General features: G+C 49.7%; 6 protein-coding genes across 6 annotated transcripts; 3 read left to right on the forward strand and 3 right to left on the reverse strand.

The window, feature by feature from the left end:
- Nucleotides 1-931: 931 nt before the first annotated feature.
- T310_0451 (CatA, catalase) lies at nucleotides 932-3,136 on the forward strand (the record flags this gene model as incomplete). The annotated part of the gene is made up of 10 exons (XM_013476655.1): nucleotides 932-965; nucleotides 1,010-1,114; nucleotides 1,162-1,288; nucleotides 1,342-1,576; nucleotides 1,638-1,730; nucleotides 1,782-1,789; nucleotides 1,840-1,963; nucleotides 2,016-2,388; nucleotides 2,446-2,838; nucleotides 2,904-3,136. 10 exons carry the CDS (start codon nucleotides 932-934, stop codon nucleotides 3,134-3,136), a joined length of 1,725 nt encoding a protein of 574 aa, XP_013332109.1.
- A 2,419-nt stretch (nucleotides 3,137-5,555) lies between these two features.
- T310_0452 (uncharacterized protein) lies at nucleotides 5,556-6,749 on the reverse strand (the record flags this gene model as incomplete). The annotated part of the gene is made up of 6 exons (XM_013476656.1): nucleotides 5,556-5,590; nucleotides 5,695-5,769; nucleotides 5,831-5,967; nucleotides 6,018-6,046; nucleotides 6,109-6,196; nucleotides 6,247-6,749. 6 exons carry the CDS (start codon nucleotides 6,747-6,749, stop codon nucleotides 5,556-5,558), a joined length of 867 nt encoding a protein of 288 aa, XP_013332110.1.
- A 3,210-nt stretch (nucleotides 6,750-9,959) lies between these two features.
- Nucleotides 9,960-11,960, forward strand: T310_0453 (LipA and NB-ARC domain protein; the record flags this gene model as incomplete). The annotated part of the gene is made up of 1 exon (XM_013476657.1): nucleotides 9,960-11,960. One exon carries the CDS (start codon nucleotides 9,960-9,962, stop codon nucleotides 11,958-11,960), a length of 2,001 nt encoding a protein of 666 aa, XP_013332111.1.
- Nucleotides 11,961-14,612: 2,652 nt separating this feature from the next.
- T310_0454 (uncharacterized protein) lies at nucleotides 14,613-16,163 on the forward strand (the record flags this gene model as incomplete). The annotated part of the gene is made up of 1 exon (XM_013476658.1): nucleotides 14,613-16,163. The coding sequence occupies one exon, from the start codon at nucleotides 14,613-14,615 to the stop codon at nucleotides 16,161-16,163; it is 1,551 nt and encodes a 516-aa protein (XP_013332112.1).
- Nucleotides 16,164-16,935: 772 nt separating this feature from the next.
- T310_0455 (uncharacterized protein) lies at nucleotides 16,936-19,533 on the reverse strand (the record flags this gene model as incomplete). Its single annotated transcript, XM_013476659.1, has 8 exons — nucleotides 16,936-17,448; nucleotides 17,708-17,779; nucleotides 17,889-18,015; nucleotides 18,520-18,706; nucleotides 18,767-19,083; nucleotides 19,133-19,150; nucleotides 19,204-19,469; nucleotides 19,519-19,533. 8 exons carry the CDS (start codon nucleotides 19,531-19,533, stop codon nucleotides 16,936-16,938), a joined length of 1,515 nt encoding a protein of 504 aa, XP_013332113.1.
- A 1,223-nt stretch (nucleotides 19,534-20,756) lies between these two features.
- On the reverse strand, nucleotides 20,757-21,611 carry T310_0456 (uncharacterized protein; the record flags this gene model as incomplete). The annotated part of the gene is made up of 3 exons (XM_013476660.1): nucleotides 20,757-21,013; nucleotides 21,124-21,248; nucleotides 21,601-21,611. 3 exons carry the CDS (start codon nucleotides 21,609-21,611, stop codon nucleotides 20,757-20,759), a joined length of 393 nt encoding a protein of 130 aa, XP_013332114.1.
- Nucleotides 21,612-22,909: the final 1,298 nt, after the last annotated feature.

The following is a 22,909-nucleotide window of genomic DNA, read 5'->3' on the forward strand; positions in this document are numbered from 1 at the left end:
AATTGATTGAGATGGGGGAACAAAAGTATCCGATAGGCAGGAGAATAATAGTAATGAAAAAAGAATGCCTGGAAATACCGAATGTGCCTTGAGCCTGCCTAGCGGTGTATACCGTCCTCGACAGGTGTGAATGACTGAGCTGACCCAACTCTATTTCAGCCCTATGATTCTACGAGCGAGTAACACTTAAGCCATCAAAGCAATTACTCAAGCAGGGATACGAATGGTCTGGCTGGACTGTGACAGTCTCAATCTGCACCCAGAAATCCGGCTTCTCCGCTCCAAGAATCATCACCTTTGGGGTCGGATTTGCATGTGAATTGGCATTTCGTCTAGTAAGTGACGGTAGGAAAATGGCTTCTCTACTAAGCATGGCGTTTAGATTGCTCACCTTATTTGTATAAAGTTTCTACAGCAGACACTATCATCTCGTATTCAGTTCAGTACAGGGAGATTGCTTATCCTGCCAAGCGGTGGGACATTATTCTCGTCGAGATGGCTCTATGGCAGTCACGAGAACACCATCTCTCCTCGTCAACAGGCCGCAGTCGTGACGAGAGCGTTTCTAAGACGTCTCGATCATTGGGTGGTGGATCATAGCTCCTTCGCAGCTTACGAGCTCTCATCCGTGTCGAACGGATGATTGATTGATATCTTCTCGCACACTTGTGTCAGATGGGACAGATCCCTGCGTACGAGATAATCTTACGTCACTTACTAGAGTATTCAGGTTGGCCTTCACGGATATAAAGACTCTTCACGGAGATAAAGACTTGGAAGAAGAGTCCAGGCGAGGCTACTGCTGACCTGTGAACCGGATAGTGTATTTATTTAACCCAGCTGGGGTCGAGGGATTCCAATATCTGTCAGAAGCTAACTGGTACAGACTGAACTTCTACCATCTGTAGTGATCAGCTACTAAACATCAACTATGACTCAGCAGAATCTCAAAAACCACTTCAGAGGTACGCAGATTGCCATGCCTGTCATCAATACTAACCCCACGCAGGCTGCCCGATCCTGAACCCGGACGAGTTGCTTCCTCCCGACATCACTTCTGCTCCTCCCGGATCGGTGCCTCCTCCGGGCGAGGATTACTACACCCTGGCCAACGGTGAGTTGAAGAAAAAGACAGTGTCCTGAGCAAGCTGACGACACCAGGATGTCCGATTCGGAACCCGAACGCGTCGCAGAGAATCGGGAGGCAGCTTCGCGGCACTCTGCTGCTGCAGGACCTCAACCTGATCGATATCATCTCGCACATCACCCATGAACGGATCCCAGAGCGGTAGGTATATGTATGGACTATGTCTTTAATTGCGTACAATGCTCACCCGTCAGACTGGTCCATGCCAAGGGTGCAGGTGCCTATGGCGAGTTCGAGGTCACCCACGACATCACCGAATTCACCAGCGCGGCCTTTCTCAACCATGTCGGCAAGAAGACGCCTCTCTTCGTGCGCTTTTCGACCGTGGCGGGCGAGAAGGGCTCCGCTGACAGCGTCCGCGACGCGCGAGGATTTGCCTTCAAGATGTACACCGAAGAGGGCAATCTCGACTGGGTGTTTTTCAGCACGGTACCATCTCACCAAGCACCTGTGTTGTCGAAAAGCTCTATCTAATCGTGACTGCTGCTAGCCCGTCTTCCAAATCCGAGACCCGGCAAAGTTCCCCTCCCTGGTGCATGCGCAGAAGCGCGAACCGTCGAGCAACCTGAAGGATCCCACGATGGTATGTCATGTCCCTCTCGGGCTGCCAATTGTTCCTGCTGACAGCTGCTAGTTCTGGGAGTATGTTCTTGCTGCTCGTCCATTGATTTGATCATTGCTAACTGTAGAAGCTACTTTAACCGCAACGCTGAGGGCTACAATTTCTTGATGTATCTGTTTAGCGACATGGGAACGCCGGTCTCATATCGATACGCAGACATCTACAGCATCAATACGTACGAGTTTACCAAGCCGGTAGGTTCTTCTTTCAGCTAGAACTCGTCTTATCTAACTGCTCACTGCACAGGATGGATCCTTCAAATACGTCCGGCTCACACTCAAGACGGACCAAGGAGTCAAGGACCTCACCCAGGACGAATCCGTCACCATCACCGGCAAAGACCCTGACTACTTCACTCGCGACCTGTACGACGCCATCGCCAAGGGCAACTACCCGTCGTGGACCGTCTACGCCCAGATCATCGACCCCCGCGAGGCCGAAACGTACCATACCAACATCTTCGACGCGACGCGCACTATCTCCGAGGACGACTACCCTCTGATCCCGTTTGGCAAGATCACGCTGAACCGCAATCCGGTCAACTACTTCGCCGAGGTGGAACAGGCGGCCTTCGCGCCGGCCAACATCGTTCCCGGCTGGGATATCACTCCGGATCCATGTATCCATCCCCTGCCCCATTTCATCCCAATGTAATTAATCTGACGTGATGACGCAGTGCTTCATATCCGGCTGTTTGCCTACGGCGACACGCAACGCTACCGTTTGGGGGTCAACTTTCCGCAGCTGCCGACAAACCGGTCCTTCTACAGCTACAATCCCACGAAACGCGACGGGGCCGCCACCATCACAAACTACGGCGACCTGCCCAACTACATACCCAGCGTCAACGGGCCGACGATCATCCAAGCAGCGCAGTACAAAGATCGTGCTGCCCACGAAGAGTGGTTGGGAAGCGCGGTCAACTTCGAGAGCGTCGTCACCGACGCCGACTTCGTCCAGCCCCGGGAATTTTGGACACGGCTGACAGAAGAGCAGCAGCAGCACTTTGTCTACAACGTAGCCGTCGACTTGTACGGGGCGATCACGAGTGTGCGGCACGCGGCTCATGGTAAGGCTGCCTGAGCGGTCCATCTTGAGGAGCAGATGCTAACCAAGTCTGTGCTCCTCATGTAGCTATCTTCAGCAAGATCGATGCCAAACTAGGCGAGCGAATCCAGACGGAAACTGAGGCCATGGTCCAGGCGAATGCCGGCATGGAGGAGATCCCTGGCGTCGTCGTTGGGGGGAAGGACCTCAATGCCACGCCGCCGACGGTACCGGCGCCGTTGACGAGAGTTGAGTCGACGATCTTCGAGAAGATTGCGCGGAAGGTCGAGTTGGAGTTGGAGGGTAAGATGGATGGATGATCTTGTTAGCAGACATGAGCCATGTATTCGAAAGGTGATTCAACACCCTTTTAATATTTTCCATATTGTCTTGATACACACTTGGTTTGGATCGTCCTTTATTCTATCTCCTCGCCTTTAGTCGAGTTACTTGTCTATTGTTATTCGTTTGAAAGAATGCAATAATTATGGACCAGAAAGGAATCAAATACATTAGCTATCGGTGAATTAGTTCATTGGTGTTCGTATATCCCGTCTATAATCTGTGATATCAAAGTTGAGTGCCAGGAACAGTGTCATAGACAATGACTGGAATTGTTACGGAAAAAAAAAGAGTGTGTGTGTGTGAAAAGAATAAAAGCGGAGGGAAGAGAAAATAAAAGAAATGATTTACTTATCAGCATATGTCTGCTTTGTAGACCCAGTCAAGATGGTGGTCTAGCTCAAGGACCCAGTACAAGGGACCTACCATACTACCCGGTACACACATGTGTGAACACTACTCCTGAAGAACCCAAGTAATAAGTCTTTCACCCCTTGATATTTTATCACGAATTTGGATTCTACTCTAGACTGGACTCGACTGCGATGTTCCAAACAGATGTGAATCGCCCCCTGTTTCAGCTTCGAACTGGTGTTCTGCCGGCAAATACATTCTGTGCCGAATTCCCGACCAAACTTCAGGAATTGAATTGAAAAAAAAAAGAATCCAGAAGAATGGATCGTTCCATAGTGGTCTCCGTATGAGATCTGCCGGACATTACGAAGTACTTCTCAGTAAATAACCTGTCGCACATCCTAAGCGAACATACCGCCATCAGGGCCTCGACAATTTGACCACGGGGTACATACAAGCAGATACTCCATACATAGGTAAATGCCTCATTGTAGCGCCGTGGCTGGAACAGCGAGTTTCCACTCGTTCAGGAAGTAGACGTGACTGGGTAGTTGAGGATGCTTCGTTTAGGGACTGCTCAGATCTGCGCTTTGAAAAAAAAACCTGTTTGAATGGAATCTTCCACTAGTACAGGTACATAAAATAGGAGACTTCTTGCTAACATCTACAGAGACGAAAGAACCGATAATATCTCCCCATATACGATACTATGACAGCGCAAATGATCCTTTTCCTGTAATTGTTTGAGAACAGCTATTTGTCAATGTTTTATCTTCTACTTCGAAGCAGTGATATTCGGATGATTAGTTTCTTATCTTAATCCGATAAAAAAAGAAACTCCAAAAAAAAAACGACGCTTACGCTCATCATGTCTATGACTAATACTAATAATGCGTGTACTCGATCTGGAAAACGAAGATCATCTACAGTTCCATCAGGTTCATCAGTTTCATCAGTTTCATCTCCAAACACTCTGACGTCTCACGGTGAGCGACACACTTGCCTGTCCGTCGGTCAGGAAGAAAGAAAGTCTAGCGAGCTGGGGACGGATGAATAATGCAAAAGAAAAGTCTCGACTAGTATCAAATGCAATGTCAAGGTCAATGCTAGAGGAGACAAGTCGTTTCGTCTTGTCGTTGCCAATCGTGAATTGCTGCCAGATCAGAAGCTTGTCGTTGATGGGAATATAGACTGATCTGTATGCGTTGTAGCGTCCAAAGCTGTCCATTCGGTGATGTTATCGCCTTTCAGATGGCGGGTAGCAATGGCAATAGTTCCACGGCCACGTCGTCCAGTACTGCTGCTTCTGCGAGTGCAGTCGTGGCAAGGAGGTTTACTGCATAATGAGCAGGGAGCAGCGTGCTCCGGTGTATTTCTGCCAATGTCGTCAGAAGAAAGATAAAGGTAAGAAGGATGATGCGGACTATCAATAATATATAAATTGGGCCTTTCAAATTGCAATGGTTGTCAGTTGATAGCACTTCGGACGCAGTGAAATTAGTCCTGCTGGGTTTCTATAGTTATTCTTTCCTTGAAAGAAAATAGTATTAAAAAAATAAAGCAAAAAAAAAAGATGCAGAATGGAAGAGATAAAGGAAAAGAAAACTAGTACTAGCTTAGTTAAATCCTTCAATGGAATCCTACAGAGTAAGCCGTAGGGCACTTCAACATACTATCACTGCTGCAAAGTGAACTAAAAGGATGCCATGGCGTTCACTTCTTAGTCAATCTGCATCAAGTGTAAGTGGCTTGCCAACTGTTACTCTAAAGGAGAGAAAGGGATGCTGGAAGGAAAATACCTATGTACAGTCCAGGAGTTACAGATCTTGTCATACAATTTAGCTAAGAAGCAGATGTTGGGCGACTTTATTAGCAGAGTTTGGACATTCGAAATATTCTGCCACTACGTATCCATAGTTTTTGTGCTGCAAAGTACGTGATCAATTCTTTTTGTTTAAGAAAAAGATCCAGATAAATATATTCCAAGAATAGAAAAATAACCAAACCACGCCATTAAGGCTTCAACGGTGCAATGCAACGCAGTCAACCCGCTGCCGTAGTACACTGTACCCAGCTCACTGGAAGATGTCGTTTTGAGCACCTAACAAACAGGATATCAGCTCTCATATTCGCGTGATAAACAAGGTATATTGCAGGTGAAGGAATGCTTGACTGTACATACCTGGCTTGAACCCCCATCCCTCGCCATAGTAGACAAAGTCGTTGGGAGGCATTTCGACGTTGTTTCCTGATTGTTCTACACGAATCGAAGTTAGTTAATTCTTGCCTAGACTGAAGGATAGCTGGATAGAACTCACGGTTAAACGCGAGCATCTGCTTCGCCCCCTGGACGCATTTCGAGCTGTCATCTCCACAGTAGACAGGGACCTGGGCGGGCGCGAGGGTCTTGGTGGATGTTGACCCGGTGACGTTGCACTTGAATCCCTGCATGTACCTGAATATATCATTAGCAAGCTGTCGTAACTTCGGTGCGAACAATCCTACATGTTTGGCTGGCCGCAGCCCTTGGGGACCTGTCGATTGTCAGTACTGTACTTCTATTACTGATATCAGGTATGTATAGATAAGTACTCACCCAGAGCCACGCGCAGTGGCAACCCCCCTCCGGGCAGGGGGGCAGGTCAGCAGGAACCTCGTAGGTGGTCAGGCGGTGCCACGGGGTGCTAGACAAAGCTCAGCAAACCTCACTCCGAGAACTGACATATCTACTCACTTCGGCGTCACAGAAAACACAACCAGATTCTCCATCGTCACCTTGGACAGGTCCGACTGGTAGCTGATCGCCCACGCGGTTCCTGCCGCCATGGACTGGTTGTTCGTATGCATGGCGCCGTCGTCCTGGATGCAGTCCGGGGGATTGCCCGGGCCGGACCAGTCCTCTGGATGCTGCTTGCCATCCGGCCACTCGGACGTGTACTGTCCATTGTAGGAGAGCGTCGTCTGCGCGCGGTTGTGGGCCAGCTCGACGGTGAAGTTCCCTCCGGCGGGCAGCTCGAGGATCTGGCCGTCAGCAGGCGGGACGGCGTCGCAGCCGCGGTCGTGCTGGAACCACCAGTCGGTCTGGGTGAGGTTGTAGAGCGGATTGACGGCGGTGTTGGTGTTGGGGTCGTCGACAGAGGGATCGGGGCCGCCGAGACAGTACATGCCGTACGCCCAGGCGGCGACGTGGGCGTGGGCGACGCTGCTCAGGGCCAGCAGAGCGGGGATGACGATCATGTTGAACGAGTGAATAAAAAGAAGGCTAGAAACGAAGGTAAGAAGACGAATGTCGAGGCAGTAGTAAAAATCAACCGCTGTAAGGGAACGACAGACGCAGAGCAGTGAACTGCGTCCGTGATATATAATTTATAGGCATTTAATTACAGGGATACAGGAGGAGATCCAGATCGACTACTCCGTACATAATTGTACATAATTCCTGCTCATCCGAAGGCGATGGGTCTCTGTCATGCATCGGCCGTTTCACGTTTCAACCCACCGCGCCCTAACAGCTAAGCTTAACCTTGGCCCTCCAATCGACGATACACTTTTGTTTCACAAACGCAGATACAACCCCCCGATCTTACCCAATCGATCCCACGGTCGTGTCGGATGCATGGTTCCCCGCAGACTGTGGGATCGACGGTTACCCACACGGTTGCACCTGTCAGGACGAGGATTTGCCTTTTTCGGCCTGATTCTCGGCGTGGCTCGCACTAGTCAGGGGTGTATACAGCTGTTGCTTTATGATCGACTACTCCGTATACTCCGTACAAAAGTGTTCAACGGCGTCAAAGCTGGCTCCGTAATCTGTACTCCCTAATCTGCACTCCGTATGCTGTATTCCGTACTCCGGACTTTGTACTACGTGATCTGTACTCCGTATTCTGTACTCCCCGATCTGTAATCGTACTCCGACTTCATAATAAGCACTAACATATGATGGGTTGGGTCAGATTTAATTGATTGGATGGATAGATGCAGGGCCTTAAGAACAAAGAAAAAGAAAAAGAAGAACTTAGACAATCAAGGAAAATACAGAAAAAAATAAATTCAGTTACAGACTCGGGCAAAAACACGTGCAAAGGTGCCTTTTGGTCTTTATCTAGAGCTTTAACCTTGGGTCCATTGAAGCCAGCAAGTCAGTGTATCTTGCTCCCAGTCCACGACATAAAACTGTGGTTCGAAGATGACCGAACTCGACTCTCAGGCTACTTAGCTACCATATCTGCTGGTCTCTGACGACTTTGCTGGACTTCCACACATCGTATACCCTCTCCATAGCTATCTATACATTCTCGTCTGCCCGATGTGCATGCACAGGTGGATCAAGAGGTAGGCCAGGGCATCCCACTCAACATGACTATAAAAGCCAGGGCCATTTCGTTGCGTGCTTCGACATACTTAGCGGACCTCTATAAACCCTTCAGCAAGCTTTCACATGGCACCCAGCCAGATCCAAGCCTGGTCATTTCTGCGCAGGTTGACCATGATCTTTAGCGTCACTAGGGCCAGTTTGCCACTGACATAGTGACAGAGTCAAAATGAATGTCCCTGTCATAGCATGCAAGATATTGCTCTTTAAGCCGCTGGTGAAGCCGATTGGTGGCATTATTCTTCTATACTGCCGGCACCCTCTACTACAATTCATTGGGTGAATTTATTACTGACAATGATTTGGCGAAAAAATCGCCGATCTCAAATTTTAGTCCATCAGGGACCATCTACAGGTTGATCTACAGGTTGATTATTCATGTTTATATCCAGGGTGCTATTATTCTTACTAAACGGAATCTTGTGTTGAAGGAGCATTTATATGGTCCTCAACAACATTCACATCAAGGATGTAGATTTTTCTGATACTCTACTGGCTACATGTCCATGATAACCCAGTACCTCCGTTTCTGGATCAATGCCAGCCAGATCTTGGGTTGCTTTCGGAATCTGCTTCTGGATAGTTGGAGCATAGAAGACTTTCAGTAATGGATCCACGTTCTGTAGATAGGTCTGCCAGATGAGAAAGATGAGTCCTAGTGAAGGGTGAAAGGAATGCAATGCCAGACACGCTGTTTCTGGCAAAAAGGAATAAGACATTGTTATAACTGCCAGCAATCGTCTTGTCAAAGCAATTTAAAGTGACATTGCCTGGGTTGTTTGTCCTTATCTGGAAGTTTTGTTGTTACCTCTTGCCTTCATCTGGTATGACAATACATCTACTGTATGTACTTCTATGGCGCCATCTTGCAGGATTCGACAGATTATTCTGTCTCAAACCCTATTTTCTCACTTTGTCTTCACTATTTATCGCGATATCATGAAAGAGTCGATTTCTGTTTTCAGTAAGTGTTTATCCCCTGACCTCGCACTCCTATACTTAGAAGAAATAGAGGACTCTCTAGAAACAATCCAGGTTGCGCATACTTGAAGTCTAGATAATCATTAGCTATGTAGACATTCGCTCAAATATTTCAGCAATTACATGTACTGTACTGTACATATTTATACTAGAAGCAGCATCCAGTGCTACCTATGGCTCATCATTTGCCCAGTAAATAATACCTCCTTGGCGCAGTTCCATCTACAGATTTGTCATCTTATCAAATCACTTGTATGAACATGAATTGTCTCTACGCATGCTTAGGAATCAAACTATTGTTTTTTCTCACGACGACAGTTAATAATTAGAGATTACCATGCGTTTTGCCTGGATAATCATTATAAAAAAGCCCGTGTCCGCGAGAAGGATAGTATTCATCCTGATCGATTTCTCTGTCAAATATAGATAACATTATATTCCTACAAAAACTCGCAAAGAACATAAATCACCACTCAAGAATTCCAGCCATTAGAACAGATCGAATGTCTGCTCTGATCACAAATGTCGCAATCCTTATGATATATAGCCATATCAATATCCATTACATATTTTGTCCCATGTGCAAGTAGTTATAGGTACAGGCCTGTCGAATGACCCTACACAGCTACCATCTGCGATAAAGACCCAAGACCTCCATTTATTTACTCTTACTAATAACGGCCAGCTCGGACAAGCGGTGTCGGTGGCGATGGAAGCTATCGACTCGGATTGACCGCTAGATGTGCTAAATCTACTGGCAGTTGGACAAATTTCGATATATTATTACTCGGCACTGGTGACCACAATTAAAACTATCTATTATTGACAGTAATGCCTCGCTTTAAAGCAATACTAATGAACTTAACATGAAATTAAGAGAATTTCTCTAATTTCTACCAGATGTATGCATCGATGACTAAGCATCCGGACTAGGCAAGTGGGTCCAAACCCAACCAATCAGAGAGCATTTTCGGCTCGCCATCCGAGCAGGCCGACAGCCAGGGCTCGACCGCTGCTCTCGCAATCAACTTCATTTCTCATTCTGCGTCGAGCAATCGTGAATATGGCCGTAGGAGCAAAATCAGCCTGACATGGCGTCCCCTCCGCCCGTCGGATCCAGCTGTCCCGGCCGCCCGCCTGACCACGGCGGCAAGCCGTTCCAGATCCGGCGCAAGCCGGTAGCAGCGGCCCAGCCTGCTGCGCAGCAGGAGATATCAGGGCAGGAAGTTGGCGTCGTCAAGACGAGTCCTGCCGAGTTGGCGGAGAAGAAGAGGCCGTCGCAAGAAGCACCCTCAACTGGCGCGCTGGAGAGGCCTGATGTATCATTGCAGACGTCTCTTCCGCCCAGGATCGCGGATGGCCCGGTCTATGCCAGTCCGGCGTCAGCATCAACTAATACGTCCCTCACTAATACTCCGTCGCCAGCTGGTGTGAGCTCGTCGTCAAAAACGGAATCTTCTTCTGGCACATCGCAGTCGTCCGCCGCATCGTACGTCCAAAAGGCGTACCGCGAAGCGCGGCATTTCGTCGGCGGGCTCATCCAGCATCCCACGGAGAGCACCAAGCACTACACCATCCTGCGGCACTCGCACGGCATCGTCTTCTACCAGGGCAGCTACACGTTCCTGGCCGTGTCCATCTTCGCGGACACGCCGCTGCCGGCGGACCGCACGCTCTGGATGCAGAGCAAAGGCTGGACGGGCAAGACGGGGATGCGCGCGCGCGCCCTGCTCGGGCTGACCGACAGCTGGATCAACGTCACGCCCACGACGCCCATCCGGCCGGACCAGGTCAAGCCGAGCGACGAGCGGGCGTGGCAGCGCGACATATCGCGGTTCCGCAAGAAAGGCCCGCAGCCGATGCGCGAGCGGCACCAGCTGCGCGAGACGGCCATTGTGCGCATCCCCGTCGAGGCGGGCGACGGATACTTCCAGCTGGTGCTGTGTCAGGGCGAGAAGAAAAAAGTGCTGTGCTACAGCCCCGTGTTCCGAGTCATCTCGACGTCGTCAGACCCCAGCTCCCTCCGAGGCGCCAGTTTGAGTACCCTGCCGCTGGAGCTGGGGGCGTACATTGCGAGCACGTACGCGACGAACACGGTGCAGAGCCTCATCGCGCCGGTGACGCAGACGGTGCAGAACGTGCTGCAGCCGTATCTGCCGTCATGGAAGACGCAGCAGGCCCTGTCGACGGCGTATTCGGTCAGCGGGATGGAAGACCGTGTAGGGTCGACGATCGAGGACGCGAACAGCCGGCTCGATCAAGTCAGGGAGCAAGCATTCACCCGGGCTGGCGGCGAAGAGGTTGATCTCGAGGCTGGGCCAGCACCGCCGTATCCGATTGATTTCGTCGGCCGTGTCGAGGAGCCCATCCAGACGGAATGTTTTGCGCCGAGGATGAAAGTAGGGGGAGTGCCTGCTCATGTATCGCAGCGGTTATACGGCCACTACTTTGGCTGGGCTCGACTGCTGCCAGAGCAGCGTGGCGCAGCAGCAGCTCAGCCCGGTCCATGGCAGCAGAGTGTCATCTCCGCGACGTCAGCAGTGGCAGAAGCAACAGCGCCAAACGTGCGGTCCGATCAAGCGTTCAAGACGAAAGTGTCCATCCGGTTCATCGACGACGTCGACGTGGAGATCCAGCCTCGCTCCCGGATCGAGGTGCGGGTAATGGGCTTTGTCCGGTCGCCACAGGCCTCGTCAGCATCGCCATCACCATCACCATCAGGGTCAACCTCGTCTCTCCAGAAGGGCATTGCCAAAACTGGAGCCGGCGACGACGCCGCAGCCGCAGCCGCAGCCGAAGAGCGCATGCTCCTCGAAGCATACGATGCCTCCCTAGCACAAAGCACACTAGACCACCCAGCCTGGGCGCCCGACGCACCCGTCGCCCGCAAAAACGAGAAGGACAGCGAGCGAGTCGCCGACAGCGAGAAGCAAGGCATTCTCGACCGGACAAAAGACCGGTACGCACAAGCGCTCATTTCGGGACAAAGGGCCATCGACCGGGTGCCGTTGCATAAACTCGGTGTGCGGATGGGCACGCATGAGCTGAAGGATAAGATGGTGCCTGTTAGTGGATTCTATATCCCTAGATAGCAGTCATCATGGCGGGTATATATATACACGTATGTACATACTGTACGGCTGGTGTGATATTTATTGGTATAGGATATCCTTATCGTTCTGTCTGTCTATTTGTAATTATTTCTTCTCTTTTTCTCTTCATATATGTGTTGTACAGTACTTCCACAGATCTATACGTATATTTAATAAATACAGTTGATTAAATTTCTTCCCGTACAAAATCATCCCAAAATGTCTATTATATATATTTCCAGCACTATTAATCCAATCAATAATCGACTTTCTTTTCCTCAACAATATAGCATAGTTGAATCTTTCAACAGTTACAGACTGAGCGAAATTCATATAATCATGAATTTCTGTCTATTTTTTTTCTTACCTGAGAATTAACTTCACTAGACCTACACGAAACCACAATGCTCAGAACGAAGCCGTGGATTGGATTATCTGCAGGAGTCCAAAAAAAAAGTGAGAGCGCGCTCTGACGATACTATACAACTCCCAGAATCTGAAATATAGACTACTATACAACTCCCAGAATCTGAAATATAGACCAAAAAAAAGTACAAAAAAAGGACAGAGTAAGACAATACCTACGTAAATTATTGAACTGATATTATTTGGTTATCTCGTATACGATATATCTATCAAATTCAAATCCGGTCTAACCAACACTGATTCTTCTTTTTTTTCTTTTTCTTTTCTTTCTTTCCCCTCCCCCCCCCCCCCCCTTTTTCTTCGTTAAGTTTTGTTGACTTGCTCTGTCCTGCTTGTCCACTACTTTTAATATTTAAGATTGATTATATATTGATGGTATATATTCCTATTTATATTTAAACTATCTCATGCTCATATTAAACTCAGCTCAACTCCCCATGCATGCAGTATGTATAACCCATCCCTGCAATTGTTGACAGTCGACTAATCACCGCTAGCCCAGTCAGGCCATCAGCGCCGAGGACAGCCATCTCGGCAGAGGACACCGAAACAGGCAGTCGAAACCGAGGGCTGCAGGCGGTCCGTGCGCCGGGCCAGACAAGCTTTTTCGGAAACGTGCCGTGCACGGGCCAGGCACCCGATATCCAATCAGCGGCCGCGGAATAATACAGGCGTGGACTCGTGGCTGCCGCCATGCAGCGAGTGGATGCGAGCACGAGCCTCCAGAATAAATAGCACAGGACGTTGAGGCATTTTCATGATTGGCAGGGAGGGAGAGGGCCCTGGATGTTTTCCGCTCGCATGGGGGACCGCATCGTCCGTGAAGACGAGGGCAAGAAGCAGCGGGGATCTGCCAGGCCACGACTTTGGTCCAAAAAAAAAAGCAACGAGAAGGCGCTGAATTGGCCGAGAAAAGCACGAGGAGGAAAAACAACAAGAGACAGAAAACGATCGAAAACTTTTCTTAGTGCGTCACATCCGTGCTAGCTTCCACAACCTTAAATATGCGCTGACATCATTGGCCGAGCTCGGGCCACCGAGGCACCTCGCTCTGACCCAAGGCACCGCCAGGCCTGCAATGTCTGGATGTCTGTGCCTAGGTAGCAATGCAGTTACGTGCACGGCGGTGATTTCGTCAGGGCCCTAAACTCTGATCCTCGTCTGTTTTTCCTTTTTCTTTCTTGCAGCCTCTGTCGATCCAGGCCGGGGGAATCCTCGATGCATCAGTTCAGCCCTCCTTCTAGAAACGTATTAGGCAGATATCACAATCCGAGTGTCCATCGTGCAGATCAGGCAGAAAAACTCAATTCAACGGATTGTTGATATCTTGCTCCTCTTTGGCCAGGTCCAGCAGACCAGCTGGCTAGCTACCTCCGGGGATCCGAGGCTCCAGCTGTGATGCACCACAGAGATGAAATTGCTCTTGGAATAGCCGCCTACTTAGCTGCGGATACAGGGAGCTAAGCTCCCTCGACCCGGATCAGAAACATGAAGGATTTTTTCTATCCTCTCTCGTCGTGCAGACGGCGTCCAAGGAAGAAAAAGAAAGGAAAAAGATGCGGTGAGAGAGGATCAGAGTAGTAGTAAGGTAGCTGCTGAGATTGAGAAGTCATTACTGTTGCATAAGATCTAGAGATAAGAAGGAAAAAAATTTTTTTTCACGTCCCTTAGTTTCAGTAGATTCGGTAAACATTACCATACCACTGCCCCTCCGACTATCAAAAATATTACGTCCTGCCTGGTACGAAAATCTTTCAACCGAAACTTAATCAGTGAAGCACAACACTTTCAATCTCCTACTTACCTGCTTCAATTACTGCACATTCCTGATCGCATTTTTTCTTCTCTTGTTGATTTCCAATTTCCTCACAACTCTGGCGCCCTTTCACGCTCTCTCGTCTAGCGAATTCCTCTGCGAACCCACCCGTCCGCCATAGAATGGGACTGGCATACTCGTTTCTCTCGCCATTGCTCTCTTCTGGGCGAAGACTCGAATACTCGGCAATCACTGTCATGGTCAAGGTCGCGGTGTTGGCTCCTGGTATGGCTGACGGATTGGCACGGTATGTGACCTGCTTCGTATGTGAATTGCAGGGAGTAACTGACGCAGCAAAAGTGACTGAATAGGCGTTGCGCTCGAAAGAAAATTACACAGAATAAGCAAAACTAAAGAAAACCGAACTGTCCGCGGTTATTAAAACTGGCGAAATAAAAAAAAAATCCAAAATGTTTAAATTCATCCGTACCATCTGCCTCCCCGTCTTTAAGCGGGAGATCCAAGGCGTTGCTCCCACGCAGCTGGCCAAGAATGATGCCTCATCAAACCCACAGGAAAAAGAGAAAGAGCCTGTCGCCTGGGAGGTCCCCATTCAAGGCTACATCACCCGGGTCAAACCTCGCCGTCTGGATCGCTGGCTCGACGCCGCCGTCCGCTGGTCCGGCTCCGAGTATGTCTTCTTCACCATCCTGGCCGGTATTCTTGTCTGGGTGTTTCTCAGCATTCCGTTCCATGACTCCCTCACCTGGCAGGCTCTGATCTCCGACGTCCAGGCCATCCTGAGCTATGTGTTTGATTCGTTCTTGATGCGTCAGCAGCTCAATGGCTATGAGGATGTGCTGGTGGTGACGGCAGAACTTCGTTCTCGCGGCGCCTCGCACAACCGCATGCTGAGAAAGCTCGTAGAAGGCATGGACAAGGACGAACTGGCGCGTCTGACAGTGGTCAACGAGCAGCAGGACACCATGGTCAGTGAATTCGACCCTGAACTCCCCGGCGAGAACTGGTTCGGACGGGCTGTCACCGCGTTCTCGCGTGTCCTCGGCCATCTCATCACCGTGGCACTCTACTGGGCCTGCATCGTCATCTGGCTCGGGTTCGGCGCCTTCTGTAGTTGGAGCGACATGTGGGAGCTGTACATCAACTCGGCCACGTCGGCGTTGATGGTCTTTGTGTTCTCGTTCCTGGCCAATATCCGCGAACGCCACTCCGACTACACGAAACGCTGTCTGGACGCCATCTTCCGCGTCGATGCGGCTCTGGAACTCAAGCTACGGACCGTGACAGGCGACCAGCAGGAGAATGAGCTCGTGATCATCCCACCGCCAAAGGCTAACGTGGTCCAGAAAGTGATCTTCTATTATGCCGATGTGGTTGGGACCCTGGTGGGAATCGTGATTCTCATTATCGTCATCATCGTTTGGCTTGCTGTCGGCCCAGTCATGTCGTTCAGCTCCAACTGGTGGCTGTTAATCGGAACGTATGCCGGCCTGGTCGGGATGAACGACGGCTTCGTGCTGCGGAATGTGCAGAACAAGCTGAGCGACTACGAGAATGTGGAGTTCGACAAGGTTGACGTGAGCGACGCGGCCCTGTTTGACATCGCCGGCATTCGCATTCCAGATCGGGAGACAGTCCAACACACGTCGCTGACCCACCGCGTGTCCACGGCCATGAACAAAGTCTGCGCGCACGAACTTACAGTCATCGCGGGCTTTCTCGTCATCGTTGGCCTGATCGTCGGGTCCAGCGTGATGCAGTGGAACACGACGGGGCAATTGATCTCCAACATCCCGCCGAGCATTATCGAGTCGTTCTTCATGATCATCTTGATCACGGGGCACAACGACGCCGATGCGGCGAAGCGGGTGGATCTGAAGCACCTCTACGAGAGGCGGCTGGCACTGTTGGCGTTTGTCAACCGTGTGGGAGCGGCTGAGTCTGCCAATCCGCAGCCAGTGACCATCTGCAGTGAAGAGCAGCTCGCTGATGAGCAGTAGGAGCAGGGACCTGTGTAATTGGGGACAGTTCGGTGGATCTGTTAGTTGCCAAAGACCGCTGACCTTGAAGGAGTTGAATCAGGATCGGGAAGTGTGAGAATGAGGTAAGGCAGGAACGACTGACAGGAGTTGCAGCAGAGAAGAGTAGAGGTGGACGAATATAAATACAGAACATTAATCAAGAGTATATAAGGTAGACAAGATGTGGTAGAATGAGAAAATGGAGACTCGTTGCGCAAAGAAAGAAAGAGCAGATGTCACGAGACACCAAGGAAGGCGCATGGTCAGCTGCCAGGCCGCTCAGGGCTTAGGGCCCAGGGCTAGGGATGCCACATCCACACCTAAACAGCGCCTCACCTCGCATGTTTGGGACAATAACTCTGTCATACTGTGTAATTGGACTTATGCTGGACTATTCACCAGCAGACTGGTTCCTTCCTCGCTTGGAAATACTACTTAGGCTTGTGATGAGGTAAGCTGCTCGACATTTATTCGACAAATGCAGCCGCAGATCAAAAAAAAGAAAAGAAAAGAAAAGAAAAGAAAAGAATGGTTGAAGCATTTGGAATTTCAACTTGGATAATATTATCCTATCGTCCTGGGTGATGGGGCTCGAAGTGCTATGCTACCTCTCTCACAAATGTTCGTAGATCTCTGTAATATCGTCAAGCCACTAACTCCGCTGCATCACGACAATGTGATTGTGCGACATTCGGGGATATCCTGCCCACTGCCAGCAAGCAGCTGCGGTAATAGCTTCGCAGAAACACTATCAACAAAAAGCCGGCATTCCATGCAAAAGATGGGGACGAAATTCATCATAATCAGGCCAGTACTTGGCCTCCTCATAGGGCACGCCCTCCTTCTCATCGGAGTAATAGCGACAGCCGCCCGACGCGCAGACCCAGAACCCGTCGTCGCCGAACAAGCCCGTCTTCCTGCACTTCCGGTCCTGGCGACTCGGGAACCCGCAGTAGCATTTGGGGTTGTCGGGGTGCAGGCCGACGTCGTCGTCCCAGGTGATGAAGCCGCGCGGGTAGCCGCAGTTGCGGTTGACGTTGGTCTTGGAGTTGTCGCACGTGGTGCAGACGTAGTAGGGGCGAGTCATCTCGCCGAATTCGGGATGCCGGAATGTCCAGACGCGGCGTTTGATGAGTGCTGGGGTCCGATGATGGTCGTTTGACCAGCATAGCTTCGGCCTCTCGGGGAGGGGGAAGGTTGGCGGAGATGGTAGTTCTAAATTATCGGAGACAGTGTCTGGTAATGACATTGTTGTGGATGTTAGCTGTGAAGCTCACAGATAAGGCCAGACGAGAGTTTTGGTCAAGAAAGTGCAATTCATTTCCTTGGCTGAGGATCCAATATTAGTAACTGAAGGTGGTATTTGGTATGGCGTCATGGCTGCGACATAAGTCCAATACACGGCAGTGGCGGAGCTTCGTGTTGAAATCAAGGCTCTTTTTCGTAAAAATAAAAAAAAGGAAATGAAAAAGAAAATAATGATGTCAACTCTCAGCTAGCTGAAGAATATGTTGAAGACTTACCGACTGCTCGAGGGGTACATGCACGCAAATTTCGGCAACAAAAGCATATCCATCCCACACGGCGAGAAAGCCCTATGTCGACGACACATATGCAATTTTGAACCGGAAAATTCATGTTCGATTCATCGCAGCCATCAACACAACTCTTCCTAACGATACATGATATAGCACGTAGATATACATTCTGGCAGTCCGGGAAAATTATAATAGTGATCGCTGTCGATAATTGCTTGCTTTCCAAAAAGAGTATATCAACATTCTTGCCGAAAGTGGTGACCACTATACCAGAAGGACCAAAAGCTGCTGCTCTAGGCTCTATTAGCAGTCCCAGGGATGCAGTAAATTAATAAATGGCATTAGGAACTCTTTGAGAATTCTCATTTATCTGCCTGCCTGCATGGGTGTACTCTGAGTATAGCCTTCGAATACCAATTGTTGTATGGCCATTTATGCTCGACAAGTATGAAGCCTCAACGTCATATCCAAGCTGAAGTGGAGTCTTGATTGAGAGGGCGAGGAATGGATAATAGAGAGAAAGAGATGGATTTGATATAGAAATCGTTGCTCCTATCATTCCTAGAATAACAAACTAAATACAGTAGACTTTTTTCAAATATAACCAATCTTCAATCAGGGTACCCTCCGAACAGAGAATATCATCGCCCGCGCTTTTCGTGTCCCCAAACTCAGAGTTCCATTTTCGTGGTGAATTATGTACTGTACAGTACTTACGGCACAGCACGACTAAAGGCTTACCTCCTGTTTCTCTCTAATTGTTATCAAGGGTGCAGGTACTCGGCGCCGACACCCACCCGGTCAAGCGGTTGGCAATGTCCGAGGCGTAGCAGTGCGTGGCAACACCCTTACCCAGGTCACCGCTGGGGTCGATCGAGCCCGAGTTGTAGATCCGGGCGGCCTGGTAGAAGGCCTGGGCGCCTGCTCCGGCAGGAGCATAGTTCAGACAGTTGGCCAGGCCGTCGCCGGTGGTTGTACCGGCAGCTGTGAGTCATCAAATCAGCAGGTCGTCATTTTTTTTTTGTGATGCTATTTGGCACTTACTTCCTTCGCTCACCATCTGGGTGATGGTGTCTTGCGGGCAAGGGTTCACCACATCGCCGTTGCCGTAGTTGCAGGTGGCCGATCCGTCGTGGTCCTGCATCAGACCCGGGTTGGGAACGGAGCCGTAGCTGGTCGGCACACGGACGCAGCCGGTCGACTCCTGCATGATGACGGCCAGGATGAAGCGGTGGTCGACGTACGTCTCGGCGGCGACCTGCTCGATGGCGTTCCAGATACTGCCCACCTCGGGGCCGCTGTCGTCGGCGACGCCGTACTGGTCGCAGCCAGAGAACATGGCGTTCTTGTTGTTGTTGAACCTGGATATATGGTTAGATGGAATCTACAGAGAAGGGGCTGGTGACCTACATATCAATGAAGGAGACCCTAGACGCCACATCAGCAAGTGACGGATAATGCAGAGAAAAGCCATGACAAACCATTGCGACTGGTCAGGCCAGCCATCGGCAGTCGAGCCGTCTCCGCTGTAGAAGGTGTATGAATCGGTTCCGGCGCCGATTCCATCGTAGTCGTTGACGGTGTAGACGGCGAGATTGGGGTTGGTGACCGTCTCCCCGGTCGCTCTGGCAAGGACGTCGACGGTAGATCTGGCATCGAGGGCTCGATAGAACTTGTCCATGATCTCGCCAGGCTGGGGGAAAGGCAAGGCCTTGGCCAGGCTGGCCAGAGATCCGGCAACGAGAAGCTGAGGATGTCAGTGACGGTCAGAGCAGAGAGGTAGATAGCTCGCCTACCTGACGAACGGACATGTTGAAAAAGATTAAGAAGATTAAAGTCTTGTTGAAGAAGATTAAAGTAGATTAAAGTATCGTAGTTGAATAGTCAATATCAACGATGAAAGAATTGAGAGCCTTGTGGACCTGCACGCTGAAGATTCTCTGCCTGAGAACGGCGTCTCTTCGCCATTTTATATTCCACGACTTTGGCTTTCACTCCTCTGTAGAACAGAAAGATGAAGAAGTACGGCATACTTTCAGCCCCTCCCCTCAGCATCAGATAGTCGTCGGCAGAAATTCGGGGTCTAGTTCTCTCGATGCAAGTCATCTTCGCCCGTTCCGACAATTCCTGCCAATGGCCATGAAGATGGACAGCAGAGTCTAGACCAGAGGGCAGACAGTATCGCAGGTGCAAATGCTACCATACCTTTGAGGCGCTCGCCGATGTGACAGCTATCTTATCCCAGAAAGGCAGATGGTTGATTGCGCTTGAGGCTATCCGGGCTAGCACCGGCACTAAGCATCCAGGCACACATGGCTCCAATTCGCAGGCTGATGCGCCAAAACCTTCGGCAAAAGCTTCCTATCCACTTCATAATCTGGCTGAGTTTGCAGATGACTTAAGAGTCGACTCCATGATCCTTGCTTGAGATGGAGTTCTGTCAGCAATACCTCAAGGTCGTGTGATTCTCACTACTCCAATGAGGCGACCATGGTGACAATGGCTTTGTTGGATTGTGACGTATCGATCTGGTCACCTTGTTCCATGAATGGCATGCTTCTATATTGATGGCGCTGGCTGTGCTGTGACCTGCATGTTGCGGCTGACGGCTGAATACTTTCATAAGCTGCGTTGTATAGACGCTAAAAATAACCTTTTTTTTTCAAACAAAGAAAATAAAGGTCACAGGAAACAACGGAACCCCTCCTTAACAATTTATCATGGCGTAAAGGGGGTTGAAAAAGCATAAGATTGGGTGTGGAAGTTGAGATGTTGGCCCAGGGAGGCGCCGCGATCGAAATCGATTAATGTGCCTGCGGGGGTACTTAGAGTATGGCATACTAATGTAAGAGATGTTACGTGCGTTAGTGTCCCCCACTCTCTTCACTCTTCAACTTTTCGACCGTTTGCCAAGATGTCTGGACTGATCTAGTAATCAAAGTTGGTCCGGCTCTTCCCAGTAATATCCTGTCGAGTGTAGTCCGATCATGTCGAGAATATAATCTTCATCCCACCATCTCGTATGCACTGTTGATCACAGAAGAGCCTGAACGACGCTAGCATAGTTCAATGCATACTGCCAGCAGTTGCATATCATCGATGAGGCTACAGAGCCTTCAATTCCAAGTGCCCAGCGGCCCAACCATCCAGTAGGGATGGGACTATTTTTGGCGGATTTGCTAGCTGCTGACAAAATCAGCCCCCCACCTGGGTCGGTTTGAAATATCCTGGGGATAGCCTCTTGACATGAACATGCGCGAAATGTTGGTGGAGATCCAGTCGGAACGGTTCCTGTCCAGTAAATAGATTGGTGCTATGATGTGTCAGCAAACGGAAAAAAAAATAAAAAGGATCAAAAAAAAGTGACATGGCAACTACTGTCAGCCGTGGATGTTTCTCACTGGCAAGTGGAAGACAAGGCTGGACAGGTTCACGTGGTTCCGACGTCGACAGCTGTTGGTAAGAGAGAGAAAAGCCAGCCCAGCGGGACTGCCGGATGAAACGGTGGTCCGTTTTCAAGTGTATTCTGCAATGGAGTAAGTAAGCTTCTAGTGGGATGCGATAAAATATATAGGTAATATAGCATGGTTAAACCGATTCATTGCTAAAATCTCACCCATTCCCGTAAGTCGAGTCTTTTCTGTAGAAAGTGCCTCGCACGTGTTCCTGAGTGAATCCCCCGCAGACATGCGACAAGAGAGCAATTAGATTAATTAGAGTGATATTAGAGTAGCATTAGAGTCTGACTGTTCCACAGACACGGCAGCAGCGACGGATCGCGCCTGCAGCACAACTGCTGTGCCTGACACGGGCGCTATGCCGCTCTGGGAAGGCCCCACCCCGATCTGGACCCGCTGCCAACCTTCCTCCATGCTTACCTTATCTGCATGCTTGCCCGTTTAGGCAGGTGCAAGCCTGTCAAGCACGCCGAATGTTAGGAACCAGGCCAGCTGCCGAAACACAAGCTGTCTGGAAATCCACGCTGGCTTCTTTAAATCACGCTTAATTATCCATTGCCTCCATGACTGCAACTTAGAATACCAGTCTTGCAGATGTAGATATGTTGAGTAGTACTCCATGTTATGCTGTTGGCCCCGCCAAGAGACTTTTTTAAGATCCCAGTCTGGGCGAACTCATATTCATACATTTCTGGCGTCAAATAAGCGTCTACGAATCCAATAAAGAATGGAGGAGACTGTTTTAGCTTAATGCCGTATGCCATTTCTACGAGAGATGAATGATCACGAATGAGAAAGGATCCTCCGACTACATACATGAAATGGATTATGCATACACGTGACTGGTCCATGTCATGGATTTGCCATGTGATCTGAGGATAGATCGTCCATATGCTCCGTCAAGAAAGGTGCTTCCATCAAAGGTACAACGTCATACCCCGACAGGCACTATCGTGCAAGCAATCTCGTTTTCGAAGGCACTAATTCCAGAGCTGCTAATTCTAATCTGCTAAAGTCAAATAAGATTTGTCGATACCTCGCTGAAGCCCTGTCAAATTGTGATTCACTCTTTGTTCCATTCCTGTTTTATGACTTGTAGAGCGCGGTCTTTGGCTCTGCAGTCCTCGGGAAAATCAAGTGAGGATTTTAACGGTGTTTTTAGCTTTTAAGAGGAAAGGGTATTTCAATACCCAGGAGAACAAGGTGAAAGCCTTTCGTGAGAAACGGGCCACGGCGGAATTTCTTCGCAAATGATCCGCGTTTTTGTTGCTCTTTCAGCGAGAAGTCATGAGTCCAGAAAGGTCTCTTTGGCCGATTTGTCATGTCGTGAGAATAGATATAGAGCGATGCAGTGAAGTCACCAACAAGCGGAATATCATTCTCATTGTGCCATTTGACAATCCAATTCGAAAGTGGTGCGACGGTATCCTGCTTAGCATAATGGCTCAAATCTTCCGCTGACAGGCCCCATGGGTATACAGTAACCCTGTTTCGAGTTTCCTGGATATCGAGGTGAAGGACGATCTTTGTGTTGCCCTCGGTTCCATGAAGAAGTTTCCGCATCCTCAAACAGTTTTCTCGAGACGCTCACTCACGCCTACTTCAACGACAATTATTGCTGCCAGAAACGGAGCACAGCGAAATCTCTTTGTAAATGAGCCTTGTTTTTGTTGCCCTTTCAGGGAGAAGTCATAGGTCCAGAAAGGCGTCTTGGTCATCCTACTCTGAT

The sequence above is a fragment of the Rasamsonia emersonii genome, assembly GCF_000968595.1.
Source record: "Rasamsonia emersonii CBS 393.64 chromosome Unknown ctg1118621759678, whole genome shotgun sequence".
Classification (NCBI taxonomy): domain Eukaryota; kingdom Fungi; phylum Ascomycota; class Eurotiomycetes; order Eurotiales; family Trichocomaceae; genus Rasamsonia; species Rasamsonia emersonii.